The sequence below is a fragment of the Amblyraja radiata genome, chromosome 34, assembly GCF_010909765.2.
Source record: "Amblyraja radiata isolate CabotCenter1 chromosome 34, sAmbRad1.1.pri, whole genome shotgun sequence".
Lineage (NCBI taxonomy): Eukaryota > Metazoa > Chordata > Chondrichthyes > Rajiformes > Rajidae > Amblyraja > Amblyraja radiata.
Window position 1 is genome coordinate 9,947,958 of NC_045989.1, and position 19,801 is coordinate 9,967,758.

Consider the following 19,801-nt stretch of genomic DNA (forward strand, 5'->3'; position numbering starts at 1 on the left):
TTTAAATGTTGTCATCACCTTTGACAACCACTGCCCATACCATTTCTTTCCCAGGTGTAAAAAACACTTCTAAGGTGACGTAGGGAACGGCAGCCATTTTGTGCACAGCAAGCATATTCAGTAAAGGTGTAGTTCTGTGAGGTGAGGGGAATAACAAACCTCCCCCCTCGCCTGTGTCTACCTATTACCCACCCGCTTGTTCTGCCTTTCCCTTTTTCCACCTTCCTTCTCCCCCCTCCCCCCTACATTGTCTGAAAAAGGGTCATGACTCAAAACGCCACCTGTCCATGTTCTCCAGAGATGCTGCCTGACCTGTTGAGTTACTCCAGCGCTTTGTGTCATTTTATGCATTAACCCGCATCTGCAGTTCTTTGTTTCCGTGTTCTCCCATTGATTTATTTATTAAATGGGCCAAGGATAGGTAAGAAGGTAGGGATGTTATAAGTTTTGGAGAGGAGAACAACTTACAATATAAAGGTCCTGACCCAAAATGGCCCCTATCTACTTCCTCCATAGGTGTTGTCTGACCTGCTGAGTTCCTCCAGCACTTTGTATTTTTCTCAGCATTCCAACCTCTGCAGTTCCTTGTGTCTCCGATATTATATCTGATCAAAAGTACGCCAAGGGTGCTCTCAGCCATTGTGAAAAACCACTGGTCTTTTAATCTAAGGTGGACAAAAATGCTGGAGAAACTCAGCGGGTGAGGCAGCATCTATGGAGAGAAGGAATAGGTGACGTTTCGGGTCGAGACCCTTCTTCAGACTGATGTCGGGGAGGGGGGGGGGCGGGCAAAAGAAAGGAAGAGGCGGAGACAGTAGTCTAGTGGGAGAGCTGGGAAGGGGAGGGGAAGGAGGGAGAAAGCAAGGACTACCTGAAATTGGAAAAGTCAATGTTCATACCGCATGGGTGTAAACTACCCAAGTGAAATATGAGGTGCTGTTCCTCCAATTTGCACTGGGCCTCAGTCTAGCAATGGAGGAGGCCCAGGACAGAAAGGTCGGATTCGGAATGGGAGGGGGAGTTGAAGTGCTGAGCCACCGGGAGATCAGGTTGGTTATTGCGAACTGAGCGGAGATGTTGGGCGAAGCGATCGCCAAGCCTGCGCTTGGTCTCACCGATGTAGAATGTTGCACCGATGTTTAATCTATCTCCTCTTTCCCAGATGTTGAATCCCCCGGTGTGTCTTAACAAAACCACCTGTCTCTATTTCAGATTATTTTCTTGTTAGTATTTCCAATGTTTCTAAACAGAGAGCTGGAGCTGTGAAAGTGTCATCCAATATTGATTCCAACATTAAATGCACTCAAGGGAAGATAAGAAGGAATATTCTTGGCTTCACAGCTCAAACAGCTGAGAATCATTGGAAAAATTAATACATTAAATCTCAAGGAAAAGCAGAACTTATTGGAACGTTCCAATATGCCAATTATCAGCTGGGAAAGAGAAAAGTGATTAAAAGATCAGCAGCTCACAGACTCTATGTTATACCTTTCAGCTGTTAGACTTTTACACCTTAGAATTTAGAGATGCAGCGCGCAAACAGGCCCTTCGGCCCATCTAGTTTGCGTCGACCAGCACTCATCCCGTACACTAGCACTATCCTACACACTAGGGACAATTTACAATTTATCGAAGTCAGTTAAACTACAAACCTGAACGTCTTTGGAGTGCAGGAGGAAACCGGAGAACCCGGAGAATAGCCACGCGGTCGTACAAATTCCGTACAGACAGCACCGGTAGTCAGGATCGAACCCTGGTCTCTGGCGCTGTAAGGCAGCAACTGTACCGCAACGCCACCGTGCTGCCACTACACTTTCCCATGCACCTCCGTTTAAATGACTGCCCTCTGACCTTGTAAATATGCCCTCTCATTCACGATTGTCCCATTGGTGGAAGTATCTCAGCATTTACCCAGTCGCGCCCCCTGAGGGTCTACAACTTTTAAAACTAAGATCATTCTTCCAAAATCCCCTTGGAGCTGGAACCAAGATTTTCCCTGAAGGTTCCTGGAGATGAGACTCCGTTTGCTTCAGAGGTAAGAGTGATGTCCATTGAACCACGTCCCTGTGAACCGACGTCCCTCTCCTCTCCTCCTTGTGTCCCAGGGGTGCCTTCTGCAGCCGACCTTGAAGGTTCTGGAGGCATTACCCCGGGTTCATCCCACCGAACCTTTCTCCTGGCATTCAACATCTCTGGCGGTCGCCCCAACCCCCCGGTACTGTGGTCCGCTGAGCCTGCAGGTCCTCCGGGCGGGTTCTCGGTTCCGCGGTCCGACGAGCCCTCGTGTCTTTCGGGCGGAGACCGCAGCCTCGGGGGGACAACGGCCGGGCGACACTGTGGGCCAGGGTGTGACTCAGGCACTGTACAATGCTTGGCTCGGTAGCTCAACATGTGCTGCAAGGCTCGCACTCTCATCATTACACTCTCTTGCCTGGTGATGTTCATCCCTGGCCTGCGATCAACTCTGATCTCCAGGGTTGGCTGCAACGGAGAAATGTTGACTCACACACTCACTCTTGGCAACTTCGCTGCCCAAATCACTACAACCACAGCGATTAAGATGGACAGCTATATGGAAAACAAACCTCTGACGGTTTTTAATATATTTATGGTTTTATAATACTCTACTAGTGGGCAATTACACTGTCAACTACAGTAATATGGTTTTAAATCCCACAGGAGATTCACCCTTCCAGCTGCCTCTGCTATTCTGTTATCCCAATTTACACCTTCTGAACAACCTTTGGTTTCTCTACTTGCCTCATTATCACCTCTTTTTGTCTTGGCCCATTATATCCACAGGGCTCTCCTGACCCTCCAGAACCACTTTTTATTCCATTCATTTTTCAATCTCCATTCATTTGAGAGCTGGTCAACTCCATTTTGTTTTACTTCTGAACCACCAGTCCGCCAGCCTGTAGCATGAACGTTCTCTGCCTGTTCTGAAAATTATGGAATCATAGGGCCGAACTCAGAGGGCCGAAGGGCCTGATTCTATCTGTGAAGTCAACTGTCCCAGGAGAACATCATTCAGCAGATTGAGTATGTGCCAGCTCCTGGGGAATACTGTCAATTCCATTTCTCCTTGTCTATCAAATTATTTTCTCTCAGCTCACATTATTGTCTCTCTACTCAAATTATTCTCTCTCAACTGCCCATCCAATTCTCTTTTGATGGCATTAATTGATTCCACTTGGAGCCATGGTATTATACAGCTCAGAAACAGGCCCTTCGGCCCAACTTATCCCTGCCAACCAAGATGTCATTCTGAGCTGGATCCATTTATCCACGTTTGGTCCATATCCCTCCAAACTTTTTCTATCTATGCACCAGACAAAATGCGTGTTAAAACCTTCTGCAACCTCACAGGCAAACACAATTACATTGTCTTTCCAACCCTGTCTGCTTTTATTATTGAGCCTTCAGCCGATTGCCAGGGTTGTTTTGGCCAGTTACTGAGAGCTGTCCAGTTTTTTTCTGCCAGAGAAGGTGACAGAAAGCCCTGTCAACTTGATAGATTGCAAAGAAAGAGAGATGATATGCAGCATTCCTATTTCCAGAGGTGCTTGTGTACAATTTCAGCCTTACTTCATTCCACCTTTCAAATTCTTAATCTTCAAACAAAACAGCATAATCCTCGAAGCCCACCTCTGGGGGTCTAATGGCAGGGCGGTGGCACAGCAGTAGAGTTGCTCGCTCACAGCCCCAGAGACCCAGGTTCGATCCTGACCACGGGCGCTGTTTGTGTGTAGTTTGTACATTCTCCCTGTGACCGCGTGGGTTTTCTCTGGGTGGCCCGGATTCCTGCCACATCCAAAAGACGTGGGGGTTTGTAGGGTTGATTGGCGTCTGTAAATTGCCCCTAGGGAATAAGTCAGGATCGAACCCTGGCCTCTGGAGCTGTGGACGATTTTTCAGCGGACTGCCCGTGACTGTCAGAGTGGAACACACACACACACATCGCTTCCTTCACCAGCCCGTTATGCACTCACTGGTCAGCACCGGCTACAACCTATGAGAATCTCCGAGAACCTTCGACCTCCTGGCGGCCCACCTACGGCTCGAGAATTCTCGCTACTCTCCGTGGCGGCTTCATTCCAGTCGCCGCTAATTTTTCAACATGTTGAAAAATTCACGGCGACCATAATGAGGCCGCGACTAGTTCCCAGAATGTGGGAACTCCTCACGACCATGATGGCGACTCCCCGGCAACCACCCGCGGACATGTGACGACCATGTGGCGACTGCAGTAGTCTCCTGCAGTCGCCTAAAAAGTCGCACAAGTGGGACAGGCCCATTAGGCAGCAACTCTACCGCTGTGCCATCGTGCCGCCCACCGCTAGATTGACTTTTAGAATCCCAAATGACAAAGGCCGTCTGTTACCTCTGTTCCTCTTTCCACAGATACTGATCTGACACGTGTTACCAGCATTTTCTGTTCTAATTAGAAAGGACTTTTTTGTTCAGACTCCTTTTCTTTCCCTTCCCCAGTCTTCATTACATCGTCTGCACCAGGATTCCAGTGGTTTTTCCCTGGAAATTTGTGCTTCTTTCCATTTCACATTATCAAACAAAAAAAACTAAGGGAATGATCTCATCAAAACTGAACACAAGTCTTCTTGCAGGATTCAGGCAGGATCCTCAATTCAATTTGATTTTGCTGATCCTGGAACAGAGAGTGTTGCTACCTTCCTGTTTATAGACTCATAAAAACCTTGCCAAAAAATCTGTGTTAAATTGTGTTTGACCTCCTTATTGAAAGTTTTGTGGCTGTATGAATGTTGGCTTCGGACAAGATAGTAAGATTCTGTTAGAAAGACTGTTTCTATAAAGACGTTATCATGGTCAAATGTTCCAAACTGTTCCATGGAAGTGAACCTTATCTCTGCAAGACTGGCTTTGGGAGGAGAATTTTAACTTCCACGGGAGCTAGCAAGGGCGCTTTCTGAATCCGACCGTCACCAAAAAAATTCTTTCAACTTTTACAAATATGTGATTTTTTTTTTAAAAAGAGAACGGTATTATGTGCAGCTCTCTAAGGAACAGATTCCTGGAACTGAAAAAAAATGCACAGATTCAAAGATTTATTGAATTAATGGCGTTCCTGGAACCAATTCAGCAAAAATAAATGATTTTGCTTTGCAACAGTGATTTTCTAAGGGAAATTGGATGTGGTTGTTGCTTTTTGTGTGAGCTGTAATGATTGATGGTATGTGAAGATCTGTTTGTTGGCATTACAGCAGCAGACCACACTCACTCACTGTTGGGTTGGTTACCAAACACCCATCCCGAGTTGCCAATATCTTACAGCTGACACTGATCTCTGTACAACAGCTAAAGGCTTGGTCCAAGTGTTCCCCAAAGTTCTCCTCTGACCTCCAATGCCAAAACCCATCGTTTCAACCACTCGGGTTCAAACCTGATCTTGGGTGCTGTCTGTGTGGAGTTTGCGTGTCCTTCCTGTGAGTGCTTTGGTTTCCTCAGGGTGTATTCAGCGCCCTCCAATGGTGAAACGATAGTTTTTAAACATGTAGTCCTTCTTGTCAATTCTCTCCGTATCTCTAAAACTTCTCTTTCTCTGCAGAACTCTTCCAGTTCTGGCTTCTAGCTGAGCCCTGTTTGAACACTCCCATCACTGACAGCACTGCATTCATTAGCTCAGACTGTAATCTCTACAACACCCTTCCTAAAGACCTCAGTCTCTCTCTTCTTCTTAAAACCTCCCTTTGACCAAGCTCCTAATTTTCTCATGTAACATGCACCACGGTGTCAAATATTTTTTGAGAATTCTCAATGTTGTGCGTTTAACCATCTTAATATGTTAGACGTGCTTCAATAAAAGATTCTTGCCACTTATAACCCCAACTAATAGTGGCACAGGGGCACAGCTGGTGAAGCTACTGCCTCACAATGGCAGAGACTTGGGTTGAAACTGATCTTGGGTGCTGTCTGTATGGAGTTTGCACGTTCTGCCTGTGCCTGCATTGTTTTCCTGTGGGTGCTCCAGTTTCCACCTACATGCCCAAAGATCATGTGGGTTTGCAGGTTAATTGGCCTCTGTAAATTGCCATTGGTGTGCAGGGGAGTAGGTGAGAAAGTGGGATAACATAGAACTGGTGTGAACGGCTGATTGATGGTCAGCATAGTCTTGGTGGGCCGAAGGGCCTGTCTCCATGGTACATCTGTTAATCAATTCCATCAATCAATCAATCAATCAAATAATCAATTACTTCTCCCTCTGATTTACAGGATGGGATACTGCTTGGAGCTGTGGGGGCCTATGACTGGACAGGTACCGTCTTAAAGCAAACCAGTTATGGCCGTGTGATCCCTCCCAAGGAAGCCTACGAGAAGGAATTTCCAGAGGAACTGAAGAACCACGGGGCCTATCTTGGTAAGTAGACATCATGTCTGTGGAAGGGTCCCAACCTGAAGCGTCACCTATCCATGTTCTCCAGGGATGCTGCCTGACCCACTGAGTCACTCCAGCACTTTGTGTCTTATCATGTGTGTACAGTCCTGTTGCAGCTCTTCAGAAAGAACATTCTGTGAAAGGCCATTGAGTCCATCTGAAACACTAATGTGATGTTTTGAGTCATGGAGTCTTAATGTGTGGAAACAGGCCCTTCGGCCCAACCTGCCCACGCCAACCAATATGCCCCGTCTACACCAGTCTACCTGCCTGTACTTGGTCCATTACCATTTAAACATATCCTATCCATGTCCAAATGTCTCTTAAACACACTAGATGCCTCAACTACCTCCTCCGGCAGCTAGTTCCATATACTCACCAACCTTTGTGTAAAAATAAATGACCCCTCAGTTTCCTACTAAATCTTTCCCCCCCAACGCTATGGCCTCTTGTTCTCGATTCCCCAACTCTGGGCAAAGACTGTGACTTACCCGAGCTATTCCTCTCATGAATTTGTACACCACTATACGATCACCCCTCATCCCCCTGCGCTCCATGGAATAAAGTCCTTGCCCACTCAACCTCTCCCTATAGCTCAGGCCTATAATTAGAGTTATTAAATTGAATAGTTATGCCAGAGCACAGCATAATAATAAGCGGCTCTGCTTCTGAGCAGCAACGGGCCCTACTGTCAAGGGGATTTTGTACAGTTAGTTATCGGACACGTTTTAGATTTTTGCTTTTTACCCACTTGATGCAGTGCCACATCTTTGGTTGGAATGTCACAAACACAGTTTAATACGCTCAGCAAAAAAATAAGTTGCTGGAAGCACTCAACAAGTCAGCATCTGCAGTCTCTTGTGTCTTCTCTTGATGTAATATTTACTGTCAGACATTGGCTCGGATGGATGGAGGGAGAGTTTGGTCCGATAGACTTGAGGAGGGTTAATGGAATCATGAGCAGGCACAAAACATTTCTCAGAACTGTCAGTGTCAGGAGCTGGCTGTCGGGATTTACGCTTTTGAATGCACTTCTCTTAATCCCAGTCCCGGTGCCTCTACAGTTCATTGTTGAAATATCCCAAAGGGTCAGAGTGTGTGACTGGTAATCTGCCCCATTGCTGCCATTTGGCTCCTGTCCACAAATTGCTGGTCTACCCTGAGCAATTAAGCCCACTTATTGAGGTCCAGGCACCAAATGTGCTCTCGTTACTCCAAAGTTGGCTTTTGGTCTCCAAGTTTATTTTATTTCTACAAGAAAATTGCTTGTTAATTAGAAAATTGTTAAATGTCTAAGAAAGAAAAAAATGTTGCCAAACCTCAAGAGGATTGGTCAATTTGAAACCTAAATTCACAAATTCAATCCTTGATTCATGACGTGTAGCAGTTATGTTGTAATCAATGCAGCACTGCAAGAACCCACAAACAAAGGTGACATATTAGGGTATAAAAAGCATAGACAGTCAGAACCTTGGAATGTCAAAGACTAGGGGGTACAGCCTTGAAGTGAGAGGGGCAACGTTTAGAGGAGATGCGCAGGGCATTTTTTTTTAGTGGTGAGTGTCTGGAACATACTGCCGGGGTTGGTGGTGAAATTAAATTAGACAGTGGCATTTAAGAGGCTTTTAGATAGGCACATGGATGTGCAGGGAATGGAGGGATATGGATCACCCGCGGGCAGAGATTGGTTTAACTTGGTATCATGTTAAGCAGGGACATTGTGGGCCGAAGGGCCTGTTCCAGTGCTGTACTGTCCTGTGTTCTATAATGATGAGTGTGAGGCGTTGGTTGTCGAGAGAGTCCTGGGGTAGAATATCTGCCCTGCTCCAAATGTCCAGGCCGTGAGGGCAGATGGGATCTGGTATCAAACACTCTGTGAACGCACGGTTTGTTAGTTTAGATACTCGGAGTGGGGACAACACATATGAGTCAAAGGCTGGTTTACACACTGGAAAACGCTGGAAATGGCCTGAACTACTCATTGGTGACCCTCGGACTATCCTTGATCGGACTTTGTTGGCCTTACCTTGCACTAAATGTTATTTCTTTATCTTGTATCTGTACACTGTGAACGGCTCGATTGTAATCATGTGTTGTCTTTCCGCTGACTGGATAGCACGCAACAAAAGCTTTTCACTGTGCCTCAGAACACGTGACAATAAACAAAACTGTAAATGCTCAGCATGTCAGGCAGCATCCGTGCAGAAAGGAAGGCTGATTAGAGGTAGGTGTTGTGTGAGGAGGGAAGGGGGAGCCGGCTGTGGCCATCCACAGTAGGACGAGAGGTTAAGCAGAAGCGTGCCAATGTGTTTGTCGATGTAGATGCTGAGAGGAGGCCTCTCCACAGGGCTCTTCCCAGAACCAGGAGATCTAGGTTCAAAACACGGTGTCTTCCTTTAAGCTGAAACGCCTCTCACAGGATTGTGAATCCTTGGAATCGCTCTCCACTGAGAGGCCAAGATAGACAGATTTGTGGTCTACTGGGAAGTCGAGACTTATGACGATTGGCAAAGAATGTGGAGCGGAGGCCAAGATTAAATCAATCATGATCTCATGGGCTCGGCAGCCAAATGGCCCACTCCTGCCTTTATTTTTCCTCCTCTTACAATCTGTGGAGTAAATGTTTGGCATCGATGGCTTTTCCTCGGGATTCGAGCGCCCATGAAACCCTCTGTGTTTTGTTTCGCAGGTTACACCGTTACCTCCGTGATGCCGAGGTCGGGTAGGAGGTGGTACGTGTCAGGCGCTCCCAGGTTCAATCACACCGGAAAGGTGATTGTATTCACCATGAGGAATAACGGGAATGTCACCATTCAACAGTCGCTGAAGGGCCAGCAGGTTAGTGGGATCGCCAAGCTCTCGAAACGAGTGCTGAATCATCCCATGCATTACTGTTCCAGCACCTTGCTGCACACGTGCAGGACAGCTGTGCTTTGCACGCATGCCAGTGCATTCCTCATCCTCTCCCACATCTGTTATGTGCAGTCTGTCGCAGCTTTATTTTAGTTTAGAGATACAGCACGGAAACAGGCCCTTCGGCCCACCGAATCCATGGCGACCAGCGATCCCCGCACACTAACACTATCCTAGGTTAATTGGCTTTGTAAAATGCCCCCAGTGTGTAGGATAGTGCTAGTATATGGGGCGAATGCTGTTTGATGCAGATTCAATGGGCCAAAGGGCCTGCTTCCACGCTGTATTTCTAAACTGAACTAAACTAAATTCAACGTGCACGTACTCGGTGCTTTTACCCCATTCCTAATCCAGTTCTCCATCCACTCTCACTGTTACACCCATACCTGTACACAAGGTGGTATCTGTGGTCTCTTTAGAGATACAGCGTGGAACCAGGCCCATCGGCCCACAGATTCCGTGCCAACCACCATTCCCCGTACACTAGCACTATCCTACACACTGGGGATCATTTATAATTTTACCAAAGTCAATTAACCTACAAACCTGCACGTCTTTGGAGCGTGGGAACTATGAAGCACCTGGAGGAAATCCCTAAGGCATAGGGACAACGTACAAACTCTGTACAGCCAACACCTTCTTCTTATGTTGTGCACAGCCTAAAGTTGTAATATTCTGTTATTCCGTTTGATCTTCTGTTTGAGACAACACCAGTAGTCAGGATTGAACCCAGGTCTCTGGAGCTGCAAGGCAGCAACTCTACCGCTGGGCCACCCGTGCCCACAATGAATCCTCCTCCTCCTGCTCCTTGTCCTGCATTACAAGGCCCCTGGCATGGTGCCTCAACTTCCATTGGCAGGATATTTATCTGTAGTATTTAATAATAACTTTTAAATGCCCGGTAAATCACCTTCCTCCGTTTTCTTCCAGATTGGATCCTATTTTGGGAGTGAGATTGCTCCCGTGGACGTGAATGCTGACGGAGTGACAGACATTTTATTGGTCGGTGCCCCGATGTATTTCAGCGACGGCAAAGAGAAGGGTAAAATCTACGTCTATTCCCTCCACAAGGTAATTGCTCGAATGCTGTTTTAGAATTGCCACAACTTCCTCGGGCACTGCTTCCCGTTCTGCCATCTCCCCACTACAATTCCGATAGAGGTACAACGAGGCTGGTGCGGTGGCACAGCGGTAGAGTTGCTGCCATACAGCACCAGATACCCAGGCTCGATCCTGACTACGCGAGCTCTCTGTACGGAGTTTGTACGTTCTCCCTGTGCTCTGGTTTCCTCCCATACTCCACAGATGCCATCTTTGTAGGTTAATTGGCTTCAGTAAGATTGTAAATTGTCCCTAGTGTGTAAGATAGTGCTCGTGTACATGGTGATCACTGGTTGGCATGGCTCGGTGGGTCGAATGTGTCTGCGCTGTATCTCTAAAGCCTAAAGGGAGCAGGAAAGGAGCCCAGATCACGCTATCTTGTGGCAGGCTTCAGCTGCCCAATAGCCCTGCAGTCATGGTCAGGTTTGCTGTCATTTGCACAGGTATGGTGAGGCTTCGGAACAATGAAAATCTTGTTTGTACAAGCATCACTGGCACATAGACTTAGACGACACACAAATCTTAAATTATACATGAATTATGCATATATTCTACATGAGTGAAAAGAAAAAGACCTTGCAAAAGAACAAACAGGACCTTGGTGCAAAGGTGCACAGTTATAAAACAAGTCTGTTGTGTAATATTCCCGCGTTAGGATTAGGTTTAAAAGACACAATGTGTCTGAAGAAGGACAGTTTGAAGAAGGGTCCTGACCTGGAAAGTCACTTATCCATGTTCTCCAGAGATGCTGCCGGAGCCATTGACTTTCTCCAGCACTTTGTGTCTACAGTTCCATGTTTCTAGGGTTAGGATGATGCAGATTGATTTGAGATCCTCGTAATTATAGAAAAGTAGTTGTTTCTGAACCGGGTGGTGTGGGACTTCAGGCTTCTGTACGTCCTGCAGCATATAGATGCTTTCAGTGGCGGAGAGAGTTGTGCCCTGATGGACCCACCGGGCTGAGTCCACCCCTCTCTGTAGCCTCTTGCGTTCTGTGTGTTGGAATGTCCAACCCAGGCAATGGTGCAACCAGTCAGAATAAAGAGGCTGTTTTTGATATTAATATCTTAACAGGATCACTCAGTGTACATAGACATTCGAGGTGACAAAGTGGCGAAGAGGTAGAGTTGTTGCCTTAAAGCACCAGAGGACTGGGTTCGATTCTGACTACTGGTGCTGTCTGTACGGAATTCAGCCTTGCCAATATTGCCCAGGGCAGCAGAGGCAGGGTTAGTTTAGTTTTGAGATAGTGTGGAAACAGGCCCTTCGGCCCACCATATCCGTGCTGACCAGAAATCGCCGCACACTGGCACTATCCTACACACCAATGACAATTTACAATTTTTACCGAAGCCAAATTAGCCACAAACATGTACATCTTTGGAGTGTGGGAAGAAACCGGAGCACCCGGAGAAAACCGGAGCGTTCACGGGGTGAATGTACAAGCTCAGTACAGACAGCACCCATAGGCAGGATCAAACCCGAATCCCAGGCACTGTAAGGCAGCAACTCTACTGCTGTGCCACCGTGCTGCCCAATTCTCTCCCAAGAGCAAGAGATTGTGTTATCCAGCAGAATAGCAAGCAATAGGATTCAGTCGCTCAGGATCTAAACCAGGCTTCAGCCTGTGAAGTCCACTGTACCTGTGGGGTCTTGTATTGCTACTGGCTTTCTGCATAACGTTACATGTAGTTTTCAGTGCAAGATTCTGCTGTAACATTCAGAACCTACTGGTTTGTTTTACAGAGAGTTTTCATTTTCAATAGTTTTCTGGAAATTACCGACACTTCCCAAAATTCCCGCTTTGGCTCCGCAATCGCTGCCGTTCGCGATCTCAACCACGACTCGTTCAACGACGTGGTGGTGGGAGCGCCGCTGGAAGATGACCATCGTGGGGCTATCTACGTGTTCCACGGATTCGACAAGAACATCCTGAAGGGCTACAAGCAGGTACGAGGTCCAGGGCTATCCAGAACAGTGCCACCTCCAACCCCCACATTCGCTGGAGGCTCCACTCCCATCTCAAGCAGGCTCTCTCTCCGACTCTTCCCGTAGCTGCATGCTTGTTTAACAAAGCATCAGACACGGTAACTTCCTCTAAACAAGGCGCCTCTTGCATGCGGCCTCAGTAGACAATTTCTTGCCAATCGAGGATGTGCTGGGTATGGCAATACTTTACTGGACTGTATTTAAGAAAATAACTTAGATCTTAAGTTCATAAGTGATAGGAGGAGAATTAGGCCAATCAGCCCATCGTCTACTCTGCATTGAATCGTGACTGATCTATCTCTCCCTCCTAACCCCATTCTCCTGCCTTCTCTCCATAAGCTGACAGCCGTTCTGATCAGGAATCTATTGATCTCTGCCTTAAAAATATCCATTGACTTGACCTCCGCAGCCTTCTGTGGCAAAGAATTCCACAGATTCACCATAGATTAATTGTGCGTTTGCACCTGTGACTATAAAAGCACCATTGAACCACTACGCATTCCCTATCCCCCGCCATCGTTTCCCAACATCACCAATGGTTTGGTTTGGTTTGTTATTATTGTCATGTGTACTGAGATAAAGTGAAAATGTTTGTTTGCCTGCTATCCATTCAAATCATAGTACATATGAGTACAACTAAGTCAGACACAAGTACAACAGAAGAAAAACAAATGCAAGAGTGCAGAATACAGTGTCACAGAATTATCACATTACAGATACAGACAAAAAAAGTGCAAGGTCCACAATGTGGTAGGTTGGAAGATGGGGACTGCAGCTTAGCTTGTGGGAGAACTGTTCAGTAGTCTGATAACAGCAGGGAAGAATGTTATATAAGTTTAATTCTTACATTCTTGCATTTAGATAGCAACTAAACTCCTTGCTGGAGTATAACCGGATAAGAAGCATTGAAGCCAAGTTCAGGGAGGAGAGAATAGGATAGGTGCTGAAATCATGGTCATAGAAAGATACAACATGAAAATAGGCCCTTTGACCCATCGAGTCCATGCTGACAAACATCCATCCATTTACACTAATCCTACACAAAGCCAATCCAACTTTATTCTCTCCATATTGCCATCCAATCCTCCTAGGTTCAACTACTCACCTACACACAAGGTGCAATTAACCTAGCAATCCATGTATCTTTGGGATGTGGGGGGGAACCAGAGCACCCAGAGAAACACAGAGATGATGGCATGGATTCAGAGGGTCAAAGGGCCTGTTTCTATTCTGTATCTCTAAATTAAACTAAATCGGAGTCTCTCTTAGTTCTTTATTATTTAATCATTTTTTTCTCAATTACAAACAAACTTAATTTAACAAACATGAAGAACCCAAAGATAATTTTACAGCAACTAAGAATGTTATGCTCTTGTCAGGGAATGGATGGATATGCATCATGTGCCGGCAGAGGAGATTAGTTTAACTTGGCATCCTGTTCAGCAGGGACGTTGTGGGCTGAAGGGCCTGTCCTGTGCCATGCTGTTCTATGTTCTCACTGAATGAAATGGCTGGTGTCCGGTGAATGAATGGGTGAATGAATTACATCAATGCATCTGTTGGTGGTTAATCACTTCTGCCAGTAATTATAAAGTTGTGAGGTTACTTGAGTGAAAACAAATGTTCTTAATAACTTAAATAGACAGAATAATTTAAGTCAAACTGAACTCTGCAGCTTTCTGTGTGAGTTCTACATGCTTTCCTCGTTGATTCACCCTTCAACCTCCCGCTAGATTTAAAGCAGGTTCGCTGGCATAGCTCATGGCATCTCAGATGCCAGCTGCGTTTGTGCTCTATGGTTATTTGTACTTGGGCTGACACTGTAAATACAACACTTCCTCGGTTAACAAATGGTGAGCCAAAACCAAAATCCTGCAGATGCCGGGAATCTGCAACAAAGCCAGGGAATGCTGGCACCACTGCAGTTTACATACCACCTGGAGACGGAGAGACAGGGTTAACCTTTTAGGTCAAAATTGTTCTGGTAAAAGGTTATTGACCTGAAGCATCAACTGTTTCCCTCCCCACAGATTCTGCCTGACATACTGAGTATTTCTAGCATTTTCTGCTTTAGATTTTGATTCCTAAGGTGGAAATGTCAAACTCCCAGTCATTGGAACTAGTTGATCACCTGGCTCACCCTCTACCATCCAAGTAGTATCCAAGAGCAGCATAGTGGCGCAGCGGTAGAGTTGCTGCCTTACAGTACAAGAGACCAGGGTTCAATCCTGACTGCAGGTGCTGTCTGTATAGAGTTTATACATTCTCCCTGTGACCTGCGTGGGTTTTCTCCGGGTGCTCCAGTTTCCTCTCACACTCCAAAATACCTATAGGTTTGTCGATTAATTGGCTTTGGTCAGTATTTATGAACATGTTTGTTGGGTGATCGCTTGTCGGCGTGGACTCGGTGGGCCGAAGAGCACGTTTCCGAGTTGTATCTCTAATGTCTAAAGGTTCGTTGGTTAATTGGCTTCTGTAAATTGTTCCTTGTGTGTAGGATAGTGCTATTGTATGGGGTAATCGCAGGTCGGCTCGAACTCGTAGGGCCAAAGGGCCTGTTTCTGCTTTGTATCTTTAAAGTCTAAAGTCTAAAGGGCCTGTTCCACTTGGGTGTCATTTGCGTGTCACGCAGATGGCGTGCAAGGATTTTGTACATCCCAAAACCCTGGGGCGTCGCGCGCGACCGCTCGTTACTGCCTACGTCACCACACACCATGCGCGTAATGCGCACCATGCGCGCGTCGTGCCGCGTAAATGATGTCGTGTAAATGACGCCCAAGTGGAACAGGCCAGCGGTAATGGAGTTGTTGACTAAAAATGGGATTCTGTTTCATCAATTAGTCCAGAGAAATCAGTCAAACTGTTCGAAAGGTCTAAGACAGACACAAAATGCTGGAGTAACTCAGCAGGACAGGCAGACTTCGTCAGGCGTCTGAAGAAAGGTCTCGACCCCAAATGTCACCCATTCCTTCTCTCCACAGATGCCGCCTGCCCCGCTGAGTTACACCAGCATTTTGTGTCCATCTTCGATTTAGACCAGTACCTGCAGTTCCTTCCTGCATGAAAGTTATTCTATATTAGAGGCTTTGCAGGAATCATTGGACACCTAGTGCCCGCTGGCCACACCATGTGCTGAACCTCCCACCTGCAGGCCTTTGTAAACACAGATGCCCCTCGTTCATTGGTCGGCCTCATTGTTGCACTGCAATGTTGCTCTTGCCACAACCTCCCGCTATAACTTCTTCTCCTTCTTGCGTATGGCGTGCACAGCCTTACGTTGTAGATCAAGGGTAGACATCCAGGCCGGGACAGCATCAGTTACTAGGTGGATGGCATTGATGCCACCGGGGAAAAGCCTCAGTGAGCAGTCATCCACGCTATAACTAACGGATGCTTTGCGGGGGGGACACTTCACTCTCGGCAAACGTAACACACTCACCTTTCTCTGTGGTTGCTGCTTTACAGAGGATCGGTGCCTCCGAGGTCAGTCCTGGCCTGCTCTACTTTGGCCGCAGCATCCACGGACAGTTGGACATGAATGACGACGGGCTGGTGGACCTGGCAATCGGTTCTCTTGGCAGCGCCATTCAGCTATGGTTTGTTCAATATATTTACTCATAATTTTACCGATGATTTATTCAGCCACATATTTTACCATTAGTCCAACTGCAACCATTTCTCCCTGGAACCTGAGTTCTTCACAATCCCAGAAGGATCGACTAGGGTTCGCAGTTTGGTTCCTGGGCTGCAATGAGTTAATTTATTTCAGTCCAAGGCGCATCTCTGGAGAAGATGCCTCCTCTCACTTGCCCAGGGCAGAGGTTTCATGACCGTTAGCTCCACAGTGTGGTGCATCCATGGAGCCGTTGCATTTACTCTTCAGTGTTCCCTTCTGCAAGTCCAGCCAGGGTGGCACAGTGGCACAGCGAAAGAGTTGCTGTCGTACAGTGCCAGAGACCCGCGATCAATCCTGTCTACGAGTGCTCTGTACAGAACGTGTGGGTTTCCTCCCTTTTCATCCCACATCCAAAAACGTGCAGGTTTGTAGGTTAATTTTTTCCTGTAAAATTGTCCCTAGTGTGTAGGATAGAACTAGTGTGATCAGTTTGGTCGGCACAGACTTGGTGGGCCGAAGGGCCTTTTTCTGCGCTGTATATCTAAACTAAACTAAGTCCCGCTCTGAAGCTACTGGGGCGTTTGTTCATTTAGCAAGAACCACATGAAGAGTCCTCTGCCCCACAACACAGCTTGTGTCTCCTGTGGACTCGCTGTTCAGGTGAAAGTGACGCTTCATAGGTAATACACAAAGTGCTGGAGTAACTCAGTGGGTCGGGCAGCATCTGCGGAGGGAATGGACAGGCAACATGTCCAGTCGGGACTCAAGAATGGTCTCAATCTGAAACATAGCCTATCCATTCCGACCTCATGCTGCCTGATCCACTGAGTTACTCCAGCAGAAAGACACAAAATACTGGAGTAGGGTCAGGCAGCATCTCTGGGGAAAAAGAATAGGTGACCTTTGGGTCAGAACCCTTCTTCAGACACTCCAGTATCCATGTTTTGCTCCAGATTCCAGCATCTGCATGTCTTAGTGCCTCGGTGCTTCACAGGTGCTGAATAACTCAGCTAGTTCTCATTCTTTAACCATCAGGTCTCGTAGCATAATCCAGGTCAACGCCAGCATGAGATTCGAACCAGCGAAGATCAACATCTTCAACAAGAACTGTCGGAGAAACGACAAAGAGTGCAGCTGTATGACCATGCTCATCTGCTTTACAGTTACAGCCAAAACGCCTGGGCTTCAGAACAACACCTTGGGTGAGTGTGGTGTTCGCACAGCGCAGGGAACTATTGTTGACTTGATAAGCTGCCAACCTCATTACAGTATGTTCGATCAAGAGCGGACTGGAGAAGCTAGTCTGTCAAGGTATCCAGACTCCCAACTCCATCCAATGATGCAAATCAAGTCTAGGAGGCAACAGAGGTCCTGATAGTTACATATGGAATTCATGACCATTTTAAGGAGCAGTTAACACTCCCTTGTAGTCAGTGTTTGCCCCAAACCAACACCGTGCAAACCATTATTTAACCCTTTGATATCATGATAGCTCCTGTTACATTACAGATAGACACAAAATGCTGGAGTAACTCAGCGGGTTAAACCCCTGTCCCACTGTACGAGTTCTCCCGGGTTTGCCCTGATTCGAACTCGGAGATTTATGGTAATGGCCGCTTGCAGGAACTCGGGGCTCTCGTGGACATTTTTCAACATGTTGAAAAATCTTCACGAGTCTTCCCGAGCTTACCTGCCGTTAGCGTTACAAGCCGCTAAGGGACATCCCCGAGCTATGACATACCCGCTACATTCATTCTACGTGCTTACCATGAGTTTGATTTTTTTTTTTTAACTCGTGTGAGCACTTGAATGAACTTGTACAGTGGGACAGGGCTATTAGGCAGCATCTCTGGATAGAAGGAATGGGTGACGTTTTGGGTCGAGACTCTTCTTCTGACTGAGAGCAAGGGTCTCGACCCGAAACGTCACCCATTCCTTCTATCCGGAGATGCTGCCTGTCACGCTAAGTTACTCCAGCACTTTGTGTCCATCTTAGAGACGACGGAGGTTGAGGAAGCTTCTTAAACTGCTGGAGGGACACCCGGAGTGGTGGTGGGATGGAGTTCCAGGACCTCGAACCAGTGATGATGAAGCAACGCTGATGGAGATGAGGAGGAATTTATTTTGCGAGAGGGTGGTGAATGTGTGGAATTCATTCTCACAGACTGTGGTGGAGGCCAAGTCATTGGGTATTTTAAAGTCGGAGTTTGATAGGTTCATGATTAGTAAGGGCGTCAAGGGTTACGAGGAGAAGACAGGAGAATGGGGGAAATAGATCAGCCATAATCGAATGGCGGACTGGGGTGGGGGTGGAGGGGGGTGGGATCTCAGTGATGGTAATGCCATTCAATGCCAATGGAGGTCTAGCTTCTCAACTTGAGGAGATGGTCTTTGCTTGACACTTTAGTGGTGCCATGTGGAGAAAATGCACACCTTGTCAGTGAACAATTCAATGAACACTGCGGAAATCTGTCTGAATCTGACAATGGAAAGATCATTTTTGATTTTTTTTAAATTTAGCTATTATGTACAATGTTTCCATCAACGAACGAAGATTCACACCCAGAGCGCTCTTTGATGACAACTTTGAAAAGTACATTCACAGCAACATCAGCGTGGAACCCGAATTGGAGACCTGCGACCAATTCAACTTCCACGTCCTCGTAAGTACCGGACTTTGGCATGGATTATATATGCGTAGATAGAGCACGGAAACAGGCCATACGGCCTACCAATTCCACGCCAACAACCTGGCCCATTTACGCTGCTCTCCAGCAAGATGGTGCCAGATCAAAGTGACTCTTTGCCTGCTATCCCATGACTTGGCCTTCACAGCCGTCTGTGGCAATGAATTCCACAGATTCATCACCCTCTGATCAAAGAAATAGCGGAGTCAGGGGATATGGGGAGAAGGCAGAAACGGGGTACTGATTGGGGATGGTCAACCATGATCACATTGAATAGCGGTGCTGGCTCGAAGGGCCGAATGGCCTACGCCTGCACCTATTGTCTATTGTCTATTGTCCTCATCTCCTTTATAAAGGTACGTCCTTTTATTTTGAAGTTATAGCCTCTGGTCCTAAATTCTCCTACTATGGGAAACATCCTCTCCACATTCACTCTATCCAGGCCTTTCACTATTCAGTAAGTTTCAATGAGGTTCCCCCTTCTGAACGCCAGCGACCATAGGCTGAGTACCGTCAGATGCTCATCATATGTTAACCCAGTCATCCACGGGATCATTCCCAATCTCCCAATCTACTGCCCTGGGCATCATCCATTGCCAGAGTGAAGCCTGGAGGAGCAGCACCTCACATTCTGCTTGTGTTGCTTACAACCCAATGGTATGAACATTGAATTCTCCAATTGTAGGTAACCTCTAACAACCCCCGTTCCCCCACACCCCCTTTTCTTCCTCTCCCCTGCGCCCCACCTGGACTTGCACCTATGTCTCCCCTCCCCCTACATTCCTTCCTCAGGCAACAGGATTCACGATTCAATCCTTTTGTCTCACACCTGATTTTTTTCACCTCTGACCTTTGTCCAACCATCTGCCCAACAAACGCCCCCCCCAATCCCCACCCCCGCTCGCCTGTGTTCACCTATTACCAAAGGTAGACGCAAAGTGCTGGAGTAACTCAGCGGGTCAGGCAGCATCTTTGAAGAACAAGGATGGGTGATATTTCAGGTCAGGACCTTTCCTCAGGCTATTATCATGATTGGTCCTGCCCTTCCTCTCTTCCAGCTATCTTGGTTCTTGGTTTCTTGGT

The 19,801-nt window shown here is 46.9% G+C and overlaps 1 protein-coding gene across 1 annotated transcript in view; it reads left to right on the forward strand.

The window, feature by feature from the left end:
- Positions 1–19,801, forward strand: part of itga11 (integrin subunit alpha 11) — a 132,810-nt gene that overhangs the window by 72,574 nt on the left and 40,435 nt on the right. The window contains exons 11-17 of the mRNA XM_033050054.1: positions 6,250–6,394; positions 9,102–9,250; positions 10,256–10,396; positions 12,173–12,376; positions 15,881–16,011; positions 17,067–17,233; positions 18,552–18,694. Of these exons, the coding sequence (XP_032905945.1) occupies positions 6,250–6,394; positions 9,102–9,250; positions 10,256–10,396; positions 12,173–12,376; positions 15,881–16,011; positions 17,067–17,233; positions 18,552–18,694 (1,080 nt within the window). The remainder of the gene's footprint in view (positions 1–6,249; positions 6,395–9,101; positions 9,251–10,255; positions 10,397–12,172; positions 12,377–15,880; positions 16,012–17,066; positions 17,234–18,551; positions 18,695–19,801) is intronic.